This window comes from Bison bison, unplaced genomic scaffold (assembly GCF_000754665.1).
Source record: "Bison bison bison isolate TAMUID 2011002044 unplaced genomic scaffold, Bison_UMD1.0 scf7180017864289, whole genome shotgun sequence".
Classification (NCBI taxonomy): Eukaryota; Metazoa; Chordata; class Mammalia; order Artiodactyla; family Bovidae; genus Bison; species Bison bison.
In genome coordinates, this window is record NW_011494861.1 from 15360888 (window position 1) to 15374874 (window position 13987).

General features: G+C 37.7%; 1 protein-coding gene across 2 annotated transcripts in view; it reads left to right on the forward strand.

Annotated features, from left to right (window-relative positions):
• The first annotated feature begins 6 nt into the window (after window positions 1–6).
• DARS2 (aspartyl-tRNA synthetase 2, mitochondrial) overlaps window positions 7–13987 on the forward strand; it is a 27263-nt gene continuing 13282 nt past the window's right edge. Inside the window, exons 1-11 of one of the 2 annotated variants that reach the window (XM_010850073.1) lie at window positions 7–466; window positions 1109–1208; window positions 2464–2530; window positions 4273–4374; window positions 4761–4856; window positions 6299–6422; window positions 8084–8130; window positions 10277–10383; window positions 11171–11240; window positions 12004–12183; window positions 13465–13572. In XM_010850073.1, the coding sequence (XP_010848375.1) occupies window positions 346–466; window positions 1109–1208; window positions 2464–2530; window positions 4273–4374; window positions 4761–4856; window positions 6299–6422; window positions 8084–8130; window positions 10277–10383; window positions 11171–11240; window positions 12004–12183; window positions 13465–13572 (1122 nt within the window). In that variant the 5' untranslated portion in view covers window positions 7–345. The other variant, XM_010850074.1, reaches the window with a different exon arrangement.

Here is a 13987-nt window from a genome sequence, read left to right on the forward strand (position 1 = left end):
CTGCACGGTCGTGGTATCCCGCCTTGCGCTGCTGTATGGAGTCATTCGCTTGTCGCTTCTGGCCTACCTTTAATAGAAGTGCAAACGGATGCATTGAGAAGGGGGAAAGGGTATTAAAAAATCTTTACGCTACTCACTTTCCCCAAAGGCCCCAACGACTTTGCAGATTTATCTAGTTTACCTACACGAGCATTTGAATGTTCAGCGGACAAGGGCTTCAATATTAAAGAGTGGGAACTCCTGGCGTTTTAAGGGATTTGTTACAGTTCCTAAACTGACTTTTGACCACCATCCAACACCTGCAGCGTGAGATTCCTGAGCGTTTTACCATCCTGCGGCTCCAACATGTTCTCCTGTTGGTTAAGTCGACTGTGCGGGGAATTATCCACACCCACCAGAAGGACCACCCAGTTGATCTGGAGTTCTGCCGCCCGAAGTATGGTACTGAGTTCACAGAGAATTCCAGGTGAATGCAGTATGGAACTTTGTCCTCTGAACAGCACTGCCTCTTGTTCTCTGCAGCCAGAGTGCTTTATTCCATTTCCCCACAAGTCTTGACTCGCTAGCTTTATGTATAGAAGCACATTATTCACCCTCTTCCTTTTTTATTTTTTCCCCTGAAGTTTAAAAAGACCAGTAGAGTAATCACATGAATAGTCTGTTCATTTAGTTGATGCCTAAATAAGAAGCCTAAAATATTCTTGCATACTTGAGAATACTTTAAATAGGGTTTTCTAGTGTACAAGTGACTGTTTCACTCTAGATTCATATACTAAAACCAGTTACTGCACCAACAAACTTCTGTAATTTCCAGGACTTTTACTTCATTTGAGGAAGAATGTGCACTATAAAGAACAGATCGGTGCAAACACTGAGTGATCAAAAATATTTATAGTCTTAAGAGGAGGCAAAATTTTACATTGACAGTTATTCACTTGGATTTTGACATATTTGCAGGCAATTTTAATAGTGATTGATTACGTTCTTCAACTTTAGATTTTATCCATTGACATGAAATACCAAAGATGGTATGATTTAAGAGTCTATTCTCAGAAATTTGCAAATGATATACTTTTAATCTTGCCTTTTTCCCCCTCTTTTTCAAAAGAACTCAGTAGCTTTGTTGCCCGGACCAACACGTGTGGAGAGTTGCGTTCTTCTCACTTAGGCCAAGAAGTCACCTTATGTGGATGGATTCAGTTCCGAAGGTAGATAGAGGCAAGTGGTGTAAGAACACATGATGATGGTTTTCCCAAGGCAGTTTCAAACCTTTATTAATTTTCAACCGTCAGAAGAATAAAAGCTTTGCAGCTCTTGCAGGATTCTCAGAAGTCATTGAGTTTTCAGTTTTATTTTGTTTTGAAAAACTCAAATAGTGTCACTCAGTAAGTACCAGTAACATTTGTTGAAGCGTATAATAATGAAGTGTGATCTACCAGAGGACAGAAATGTCTCTAGATTTACTAAGATTGAAGAGTTCCTAGAACTAGTAATTGGGTAAGCTGATAAGCATCAATAGCATAAAAAAGCATATTTTATTCTAAATTTAGGTAGAGAAAGGCCTAAAAATATGAACAATGATTCCTTGATGTTGAGTCCATTTTTTTGTTGTTTGGCTCTTTATTTCTAGAACATATGTGAATAGCACAGTAATTCACAATGAAGAGCTCCAAAATACATAGATTGTGTGACTTTCCTAAAAAATATGTCCCCTTTGGGTGGATATTTGACCCATACCTTTGGTGACTTCTATCTCCTGAAATGAAAATCTGAGGAGGCTTTTCTGTACCTCTTCTTGGTACTAAAAACGTGAGAAATGTAGGTTGAATCCTAAAATATTGGGATTTGGGGACCTTTTGATAGTTTGTAGAGGTTTAAGTTAGTATTAGACCTCTTTTAGAAAATTTTAGATTGCATCTCATATTTGGTGGTGGTGTTCAGTTGCTAAGTCGACCCCATGGACTGCAGCATGCCAGACTTCCTTGTCTTTCACTATCTCCCAGGGTTTGCTCAAACACATGTCTTTGAGTCTTATATTTAGAAAAAGGTAAGATTTTATATTGCTGCATTTAAAAAAATGACCAATCAGATGTCTCTAATATCCTAAAATATTACTTTTGGATTTTAATATGTGCAAGGTTTCCAAATTTAGTTAAATTTTCTTATAAAGACTTAAGCTAATAAAATTTTTAAAAATCTGCCTTTTTATTAATAACTCATCTGGATATTATTCGTAAGCTGTACATACAGCTAATAAAAGTTGATATTGCAAATGAAAAAAGTGTTTTTTCCTTAATAACCTACATAGATAATTGCATGAATATAGATAGCCGTGAAGCACAGTATTTATTATAAAAAAAGAACGTGAGAAATTGCATGGGCTTTTTGTTTAGTTTGTTTTGCCTGCTTAAATTTTGGTCTCAGAGATTTTATCCTAATATGTTCATTTTATTCATTAATCAGGCAAAATATCTTCCTGGTCCTAAGAGATTTCCATGGACTTGTTCAAGTTGTCATTCCCCAGGATGAGGTAATAGAAAGGTCCTCCTATTACCTGAAAGTTTCTTTGATGCTTTGAAACAAAGCATGTTGGATCAGTGTGCTTGAGGTTTTTGTTAAAACTACTGTAAGCAGCATTAAGACAGATGACAAACTGGGAAAAAATATGTACAATTCATGTTACAGACAAAGGACTAATTTCTCTAATACATAAAGGCTTCTACAAATCAATAAAAACATTTTTTTAAGCCCAGTGATCCAGTAGAAATATGAATGCAGAATATGAACATAAAATCTATAGAAAAGAAGATATAAATGGCTGTTTTTTTATATGTCTGTAGACATATGAAAATGTGCCAACTTTACTCATAGGCAGAAAAATGTGAATTAAATTGCACAGAATTGGGGAATTCCCTGGTGGCCTAGTGGTTAGGATTCCAGACTTTCACTGCCATGGCCCAAGGTTGAAGAACTGAGACCCTGCAAGCCATGCAACATGGCAAAAAAAAACATTATACAGAATTGTTATTTTTGATGCATTAGATTGACAACACACAGTGTTTGGGAAAATAAATGCTCATCCATTCCTGGAGGAAGTACAAGTTGGCACTAGCACTATGGAGGGCAATTGGCAATATCAAAATCATAAATGCATATATTCTTTGAACCATTCATTCCAGTTCCAATCAATTATCTTAAAGTTATCTTACAAACAGACTAACATAGATGCAAAATGACACAAATATAATACCAGATTATTCACTGCTGAATTGTTTTTAATTGAAAGTTGGGAATAACTTAGACATTCCCCAATAAGAGACTGGTATAAAAATTAACGTACATCCTCACAGCAAGGAAAAGCTGGAAGAAGCTCTTTATATACTAATACGGGAAAAAATCCAAATTGTATTGTTAGATATGAAAACAGGATACAGAAGAGCATGTAGAGTGATATTATCTGTACTAAAAGGGCGTGTGTGTGTCTGTGTGTGTGTGTGTGTGTTACAAAATATACCTGAAACGACACATAACGTTGAGGAGGGGAATTAAGGGGTGGAGGGAAAAGATAGGAGAGAGACTTTTCACTGTAGATCTGTTTGTACCCTTTGAGATTGAGCCATATGAAGTACTACCTGCTCCAGAAATAATTACCATTAAAATTAGATAATTCTCGCCATGCTTCTTGGCCAATTGGTTTCTAATGTGGTAATATTTACAAATTTTTATATGCCTGAGAAAAATAAGATTTACTCAGCTGTTAATGTTTGAATTAAGTAAAGAGTCCTGGGTTATCTTTCAGATATCAGAAATGAGCATAGCTAACCTAGGAGAAGTCTTTCATTGCTCCTGGATTTAACTGTCCCTAGGTTTAACCCTGGAGACAGTTGCCTTTCAAGTATGTGGGGCTTGTTTGCATTAATCATTCTTCTTACTTTCTATTAAGGAAAAAAAATTTGGAGACAGTTGCCTTTAAAGTATGTGGGGCTTGTTTGCATTAATCATTCTTCTTAGTTTCTCTTAAGGAAAAACAAGTTTAATTCTTAACTAATAGTTTTATATGCTCGGTTATATGGCATCAAAATGGGGATTCAATTTATCAAGTTTTTGTGTTTTTTTTTAACCAAATTCTTTAATAAAGTCATTAACGGCAGCCCTGGTATTTATGGTAATTAAGCTATGAGTATTAACATTTTTCTAAGCCATAATCTAGTTGCTGCAGAGTTCTTTAAGTTCACTTGTTTGTTGGAACTGTTTTTCCCTCTTACTCTGTAGTCTGCTGCTTCGGTGAAGAAGATTTTATGTGAAGCTCCCATGGAATCTGTGGTGCAAGTGTCTGGGACAGTAATTTCCCGACCTCCAGGACAAAAGAATCCAGTTAGTAATTTAGAAACCGTCTATTTAAATTTTACCTGTGTACATTTGCACAATCAACACATTCAAGCAACAGAGACTGTGTATCTATTAGATATCTAGCACTAAAGCTCTGCAGGTTCTACAGATGAACCTACAGATTTAAAAATCATCACTGCGAACATAAGCACCTAAATAAATATGCATGTTAAGACATTTGTTAATGAGCTCGTCAGCCACAAAGACGCATAAGAACATCAGTCATACACAGACATTTATGTTTTAGACTATGCACTATTAGCATCCCATGCGTTTTACATATGTAAATAAATGCTTGCATTTCATAAATATTCATTGTGTACATGATTGATTGAATGATTTTTAAAACAGGTCTTTTCTCTCTCTTTAAGAAAATGCCAACAGGTGAGATTGAAATCAAAGTTAAGACAGCTAAACTTCTGAATTCCTGCAAGAAGCTGCCCTTTGAAATTAAGGACTTTATGAAGGTGCCATCTTCTGTTACTAATAAAATAGAGTGTCTAGAAAATGCTGGTAACCAACAAAGTGTTTTTGGAATTTTAAGAAAAAGTTTTTCTACGAAATTAAGCATTCTGTTATAGCTATGTCATGAATATTCTTCTAATTTTATAATTTCCTGGTAAACTGTTCTTAAATATCAACATTTCATTAAGCTAAAATTTTTTTTCAGACAGTTGGAAACATGGTTCTCTTTAAGACTTCAGTGTCATTTTGTTCAAGTTTTTTTGTTGCTATGGTTTTACATTTTGAAGGGAAATTTGTATCTACCATTGGAATGGCCGAATGGCATATATTGAGCAATGCACATGTTAAGTTTAAGCCTCTAACAATGATAAAATGTTTATAAATCATACAAATATTATTACTTTAATTTAGGATATTCTTTGAGAAAGCTAGATAGCCCTGAATATGTAAGCCCAGCTACTCTTCAGCTTTGTGACAATTATCTACAGTTGTCACAAATAATCTATAGCTACCTGTATAATACCTAATTTGTAAACTAACCTATAAAACATACATTTTTAAATTGTATGGCCACTTTGTCTTATATTTGAGTTCCCAATACTTAATATTTTAGTTAGAAAAAGCAATATAAGTACAGAGTTGACCTTGTTATGGGGGGGTGGGGGCAGGGAGGAAATGTACAGTTTTCCCCCAGCTATAAGCTCTTAAAAAGAGAAGTGGCAGACAGTTCTTCTATTTCTATTTTAGTATCAAAGAAATAACCTATTCTGGGGAAAGGACTTTTTAAAAAAAAGTTGTCAGCACAAGAGGGAGGCAAAGATTTACCATCTTAAAAAATAAGCAGACCTCCTCGTTATGTTCCTACCAGTACAGTTGTAGCGTCGTCCTCTGTTCCCTTCATTTCACTTCTCCCATTCAGGTGAAAAGTCGTGGCTGTTTTTGGCTCTGCTGTTGATTTTTTAATAATCTTTGAAATCTTTACTTTTTCTGTTTTTTCAAGACCAAACTCCAGGCTTAAAAATGAATAATGGATAGAGAGTTCCCGGTGACCTAGTGGTTAGGATTCCAGAATCCTTTCACTGCCATGGCCCAGGTTCAATCCCTGGTTGGGGAACAGAGATTTCAATAAGCCCCGTGGCGTGGTCAAGAAAGAAAAAAAGAGGGGGGCCGGAAATGAATGGATACAAGTTTAGAAAAGTAGATAAATTTCGGTCAGTGAAGTGTGGTTCCCTGAAAAATGTAAAATCTGTACTAGTAACAAGCCTAGAAATTGTGAGAATTAAGGATGCTGGTGTATATACAACTGGTAGAAGCTAAAGATAGAGCTAAAGTTTTTGAAAATTCAGTCTGTGTCTAAAGTTAATACCTTTTTAATGATTGAAACATTTGAAATATTTTAACATTTGAAGCATATTTAAACATAAAAATCTTTACATTTGTTTAGAAAACAGAGACTCTTCGTTTGCAGTACCGCTACTTAGATTTGCGTAGTGTCCAAATGCAGTATAACCTGCGACTGAGATCCCAGATGGTCATGAAAATGCGGGAATATCTCTGTAATCTACATGGTAAGGAAAGAAACAATAATTTCCATGTGTTTTATCCTAGAGCATAATTTAGTAACATAAAGCATAATTTAGTTCCCTCAGTTCAGTTCAGTTCAGTTGCTCAGTCGTGTTCGACTCTTTGCGACCCCATCAATCACAGCACACCAGGCCTCCGTGTCCATCACCAACTCTAGGAGTTCACTCAGACTCATGTCCATCAAGTCAGTGATGCCATCCAGCCATCTCATCCTCTGTCGCCCCCTTCTCCTCCTGCTCCCAATCCCTCCCAGCATCAGAGTCTTTTCCAATGAGTCAACTCTTCGCATAGGTGGCCAAAGTACTGGAGTTTCAGCTTTAGCATCATTCCTTCCAAAGAAATCAGGGTTGATCTCCTTCAGAATGGACTGGTTGGATCTCCTTGCAGTCCAAGGGACTCTCAAGAGTCTTCTCCAACACCACAGTTCAAAAGCATCAATTCCTCAGCGCTCAGCCTTCTTCACAGTCCAACTCTCACATCCATACATGACCATAGGAAAAACCATAGCCTTGACTAGACAGACATTTGTTGGCAAAGTAATGTCTCTGCTTTTGAATATGCTATCTAGGTTGGTCATAACTTTCCTTCCAAGGAGTAAGTGTCTTTTAATTTCCTTGCTGCAGTCACCATCTGCAGTGATTTTGGAGCCCAGAAAAATAAAGTCGGATACTGTTTCTCCACCTATTTCCCATGAAGTGATGGGACCAGATGCCATGATCTTCGTTTTCTGAATGTTGAGTTTTAAGCCAACTTTTCAACTCTCCACTTTCACTTTCATCAAGAGGCTTTTTAGTTCCTCTTCACTTTCTGCCATAAGGGTGGTGTCATCTGCCTATCTGAGGTTATTAATATTTCTCCCGGCAATCTTGATTCCAGCTTGTGCTTCATCCAGCCCAGCATTTCTCATGATGTACTCTGCATATAAGTTAAATAAGCAGGGTGACAATATACAGCCTTGATGTACTCCTTTTCCTATTTGGAACCTGGGTCATAAATATAGACTTTTCAAGGTGATAGTGCCTGTGTATATCGGCTATATATTGCCCATCACATTGAGGTGGACCAGCCCTTTGGTTTTTATCTGTAAGTTTTCTTAATTGTTTCTCATGCTTATACATCATTTATTGGGAGCTCAGAAATGTCACATGAGGGACTTGCCTGGTGATTCAGTGTTAAGACTGCACTCCCAAAGCAGGGGGCCTAGGTTTGATCTCTGGTCAGAAAACTAGATCCCACATGCCCAAACTAAAACCTGAGGCAGCCAATTAAATAAAATTTAAGAAAAGAAGAAGAAGAAGAAATGTCATGTGAATGAAACTAGACTTTTCAATCAGCCCTGGACTTTTTTCTACTATATTTGTGTTATATTTGCTATGCTAGCAGAACAGGAAAACCAGAACAGTTCAATACACAAGAATCCGTCAACAGAATTATTTCAGGACAAGAATACAAACTTTATGAACAGAATAGAAAATCTTCAGCTTCCCTCTTGAACTGGTAGAAACCAGCATTAATGTGCTTGGTAACTTAATTACAGTCAAAATTCCTAATTAAATGGTAGCCTCAGATTTGTTGGACAGTACTTGGTAAATTCATATTTGGTAAATTCCCATCTATTAAATTCTGACATTTCTCTCTTTTTTAGGTTTTGTGGATGTAGAAACACCAACATTATTCAAGAGGACTCCGGGGGTATGTGTATTCCTTAAGTCAGCCTACTAATAATGTCCTGCTAGTTATGAAACTAGACCACTTTGCTTTTATATTGCCTTAGTTCTGTTTCTTTTATTTTACTGCCTTAGGATGGTCACATTAACTAGGTGTTTTTAGAGTTGAAAAAATAATATGGGTTAGTACTTTTAGTCAGAATGTTTTAATCCTATATCATTTTCTTTCCATTGAGCTTTATAGCTACCAATCAATAATGAATTTGTTCTTTAAAACTAAATCACATGTTCACTAAGAACTGACATTTCCAAACACTGGTATTTATACAATCCATGGACTTATAAAATTATAGTTTAAGTTTAGATAAGCAATTAAGAATTACTTGCATAGGAACTGATGCACAAAATCCTTTTAGTTGGACTTCCCTCCTGGTCCAGTGGTTAAGAATCAGCCTGCCAGTGCTGGGACACGGATTCTATCACTGGTCCAGAAAGATTCTACATGCCAAGCAACAACTAAGCCCATGTACTGAAACTGCTGAGCCCATGCAACACACCTACTGATGCCTATGCACCCTGAGCCCATGCTCTGCAATTAGAGAAGCCACTGCAATGAGAAGCCTGCACACCACAACTGGAGACTAGCTCCTGATTGCTGCAACTAGAGAAAACCACCACATAGAACAAAGACCCAGCACAGCCAAAAATAATAAATAAACAGGATTCCAAATTAAAAAAAAAAAAAAACTTTTAACTAGTAACACAATTGGGCATTCATCTCAAAAAGCATAATACTAAGTTGGGATCAAACTGCCAACATCCACTGGATCATCGAAAAAGCAAGAGAGTTCCAGAAAAACATCTATTTCTGCTTTATTGACTATGCCAAAGCCTTTGACTGTGTGGATCACAATAAACTGTGGACAATTCTGAAAGAGATGGGAATACCAGACCACCTGACCTGCCTCTTGAGAAGCCTGTATGCAGGTCAGGAAGCAACAGTTAGAACTGGACATGGAACAACAGACTGGTTCCAAATAGGAAAAGGAGTACGTCAAGGCTGTATATTGTCACCCTGCTTATTTAACTTATATGCAGAGTACATCATGAGAAACGCTGGGCTGGAGGAAGCACAGGCTGGAATCAAGACTGCTGGGAGAAATATCAATAACCTCAAATTTGCAGATGACACCACCCTTATGGCAGAAAGTGAAGAAGAACTAAAGAGCCTCTTGATGAAAGTGAAAGAGGAGAGGGAAAAAATTGGCTTAAAGCTCAACATTCAGAAAACTAAGATCATGGCATCGGTCCCATCACTTCATGGCAAAGAGATGGGGAAACAGTGGCTGACTTTATTTTGGGGGGCTCCAAAATCACTGCAGATGGTGATTGCAGCAAGGAAATTAAAAGATGCTTACTTCTTGGAAGGAAAATTATGACCAACCTAGATAGCATATTCAAAAGCAGAGACATTACTTTGCCAACAAAGGTCTGTCTAGTCAAGGCTATGGTTTTTCCAGTAGTCATTATGGATGTTAGAGTTGGACTATAAAGAAAGCTGAGCGCCAAAGAATTGATGCTTTTGAACTGTGGTATTGGAGAATACTCTTGAGAGTCCCTTGAACTGCAAGGAGATCCAACCAGTCCATCCTAAAGATCAGTCCTGGGTGTTCACTGGAAGGACTGATGTTGAAGCTGAAACTCCAATACTTTGGCCACCTGATGTGAAGAGCTGACTCATTTGAAAAGACCCTGATGCTGGGAAAGATTGAGGGCAGGACGAGAAAGGGACGACGGAGGATGAGATGGTTGGATGGCATCACCGACTCAATGGACATGGGTTTGGGTGGACTCCGGGCGTTGGTGATGGACAGGGAGGCCTGGCATGCTGCGTGCGGTTCATGGGGTCTCAAAGAGTCAGACACGACTGAGCAACTGAACTGAATATTAAGTATACTTAATATGTACAAATATTATTATACTTAATATGTACAAATATTATTTAAAGCCTACTATGTGCCAACCTTTTGGGGACTGAAGGATGAGTAAGAAATGAACTGTCATTTGTGGGAACTTTACTCTTTAGTTGATTTCATTGAGGAACGACTTCTACCAGTTGTTGGATATGTTTTTTTAATAATATTTTTGCACTCCCTCTCTCTCATTCAAAGGGTGCAAAAGAGTTTGTAATACCATCCAGGGAACCTGGGAAGTTTTATTCTCTCCCTCAGAGTCCTCAACAGTTTAAGCAGCTTCTGATGGTTGGTGGTCTAGACAGGTGAGCTTTCTTTATGCTAGCAGTGGTCAGAAAAAAGGGAAAGAGGGGAAAGGAAACACAAAATTGTCTAATCTTTCAAAAGAAGTTTCGAAAATGTATGGGAGTTTGGAAAATACTTGTAAAATACCCTAAAAACATGTAGTTATTGTGTAAAGATTTATTCGGTGTCCATTATGTACAAAGCTCTATGCTAATAGATGGGACAAGGGGTTAAAAACAAAAAAGAATAGGTTTTGCTCTTGAGCTGATGAATCTAAGACAAAACAGGATAATAAAACCAAGTGTGATGTAAACCAAAAATAAGTATGCTGAGAGTTGCAAACTGGTTGCCTTAAGTAGTTGGAAATTATATTGTTTTGGGGAATATCATTAAAAACTTTGTGATCTAGGCCTTCTGGGACAGAGCTGCATTTCAGCAGGTGAAAATGAAAGTTGGAACAGCATAGCCCAGGAAGGCTCAAGTGTACTCATGGAGCAGTGGGTATTTCAGTTTGGCTGAAGCAAAAGAGTATGTATATAAAGAAGCATGGACTGTCCTGTGTGTCAGTCTAGTATTTGGGCATCCAAAGGTGCCATTGTATGTTTTTAAGAAAATAGACAGAGTAGTTAACTTCTCGTGGGTCAACCATATGTCGGAGTAGGTTAGAGCATCTTAAGGATTTTACAGTTTCTTGCGTTGCTTTAGTAGTAGTATTATTTCATAGCCTACATTGCCAGGAACTATTAGGGGAAAGTGTGTGTGTGTTTCTAGAATCCTGACTGAATTAATGCTGTTTTCCAATTGTAGATATTTTCAGGTTGCCCGATGTTACCGAGACGAAGGTTCAAGACCAGACAGACAGCCCGAATTTACTCAGGTACTTATATTCATTCGCCTCTTATTGATTCAGCCTTGCTACACCCAAGAATGTGGACAGAAATTATACTTTCTTCTCATTCCATTTATCTATCAGATATTTAATTAAACCAACCTGTAGTTAAGGCATTAATTATTTAATTTTTGATCCATTTACAAAGAATATGGTCTCATGTTGATGTTTGACAGAAAACAACAGAATTCTGTAAGGCAATTATCCTTCAATTAAAAAATAAAAGAAAAAGAATATGGTCATAAACTAAGGACGGACAGATTCCTAAAGTGTTTCAATGATCATGATATGATAAAGTTCTTTTAAAAAAATCTCTTGTGCACTAAAACCAACAATTTCTCATGTTGATATTTAATCTGTAAACAGATCTAGTCAGTGTGAACAAAGCTATTATGATTTAGTTTCTATGTGATATCATATTAACCAGTGTAGATGAAGCACAAAAGCCGTAAGATTTAGAGATGGACAGACATTAAGATCAAATACAGTTTAACTGCACACACTCAGAAGTCACTTAGCCTCTCTGAGCCTTCAGCCATGGGATAGTTGTGGGCACTAACAGTTGGATGTATGTAGAGCATTAGCACAGGGCCTGGCACAAAACAGACATACTACAATATTTAACCTGCTCCCCCACGTAGTAAGAACAGAATCCAATGGTAATTTGAAACAAGAGGAATACATAACTGTGTATGTCTTTATTAATACGGTGGCTCTTCAAGTTAGTTTCCGTATGTTGTTTCGGTTTCAGATCGACATAGAGATGTCCTTTGTAGACCAGACGGGCGTCCAGAGTCTAATTGAGGGCTTGCTCCAGTATTCGTGGCCCAGTGACAAAGATCCTCTGGTGGTCCCTTTTCCTTCTATGCCTTTTGCTGAGGCACTGGCCAGCTATGGAACCGATAAACCTGACACTCGCTTTGGGATGAAGGTACTTTTCTTCACTTTTCCCAGGACTCTGCCCCCAAATGGTCCTGTAGTCAATTTTGAACCACTTTAACCTTTACAACCAGTTACACTGTTGTATCATATTTTTTGCTGTTCCCTTAGCTTGTTACTTTTGTTGTTACCCAGCGACAGCAAGAGAGAATAATAGCATGTTAACATTACAATCGGAGAAGGCAATGGCACCCCACTCCAGTACTCTTGCCTGGAAAATCCCATGGACGGAGGAGCCTGGTAGGCTGCAGTCCATGGGGTCACGAAGAGTCAGACACGACTGAGCGACTTCACTTTCACTTTTCACTTTCATGCACTAGAGAAGGAAATGGCAACTCACTCCAGTGTTCTTGCCTGGAGAATCCCAGGGACGAGGGAACCTGGTGGGCTTCCGTCTATAATGTCGCAAAGAGTCGAATACGACTGAAGCAACTTAGCAGCAGCAGCAACATTACAATACCTTTTCTCTATCTACTGTGTTCCAAGATCCATTTTCAAGAGCAAGGTTTTTCCTACTGACAAGTTATTAGTTATATGGATGTGAATGGTAACTTGAAAAAAAAAAAAACTTACTCTTTCCTCTTGAATTTTTCTTAAGCTAAAATGGACTTGGAAGGCAAATGATTAAGGGTTATTTATTCTCTTTCCCTGGTCTATAAAGAGCTCAAACATGGGAAATGTTTATTCGCAGAGCAGTTTCCCTTAGGAAGCCACTTTTTATTTTCTCTTAGAGAGCAACAGTTCTTCATTGCTGTAATGCTGATGACATTTATCTTGGTTCTCAGTGTAGATTCCTTAGAAACTGAATTCTGCCTGGTCCACAAATAGGCAGCACTTAATTCTTATAATGAAAAAAATGTAACAGAAAAAGTTATACCTACCTGCTTACAGCAGCCAGGTTAACTACTCCTTGTTTCTTTTGTAATATGAAATGGTGGTTCTTCTTAAGTTAGGCTGCCTAAGTTTAATTCTGGCTCTGCTACTTACTGGCTGTGTTATCTTGGGCAAGTCATTTCTTTGTGCCTTGGTTTCCTCTTTATTAAATGGGGATAATAAGAGGGCCTACCTCATACTCTTATTGTACAGATGAAATGAACTATTACTGATACATTAGTACCTTAACATTTTTATGGTGCCCAACCTGCAGTAAACACTGGATGAACGTGCTCTGTAAATGTTAAGATCTACTCTCCTCTTTAAAATCTTGTTTGTAAAAGGTTTTGTGATAAAAATGACCTCACGTTGAGTTACCTTCTTCTGTTCTATTTTCCAGATTGTAGATGTCAGTGACATGTTCAGAAACACAGAAGTTGGATTTCTCCAAGATGCCCTTAGTAAACCCCAAGGAACTGTCAAAGCCATATGTATCCGTAAAGGAGCAGTAAGTGGAGCCAATTCTATGTCTTCTCTAGAATCTGTATTTGGGAAGTAAATATGTTCAACATTGGCATGTTTAAGCTTCAGAGAGAAACATTCTCTTTAAATAAAAATGTAATTTGTCATATAGAGTCTAATAGTGTCTTTAGAAGCAGAAGATATTAAGAAGAGGTGGCAAGAATACACAAACTATACAAAAAAGATCTTCATGACCCAGATAATCAGGATAGTGTGATCACTCACCTAGAGCCACACATCCTGGAATGTGAAGTCAAGTGGGCCTTAGAAAGCATCACTATGAACAAAGCTAGTGGAGGTGATGGAATTCCAGTTGAGCTGTTTCAAGTCCTAAAAGATGATGCTGTGAAAGTGCTGCACTCAATATGCCAGCAAATTTGGAAAACTCAGCAGTGGCCACA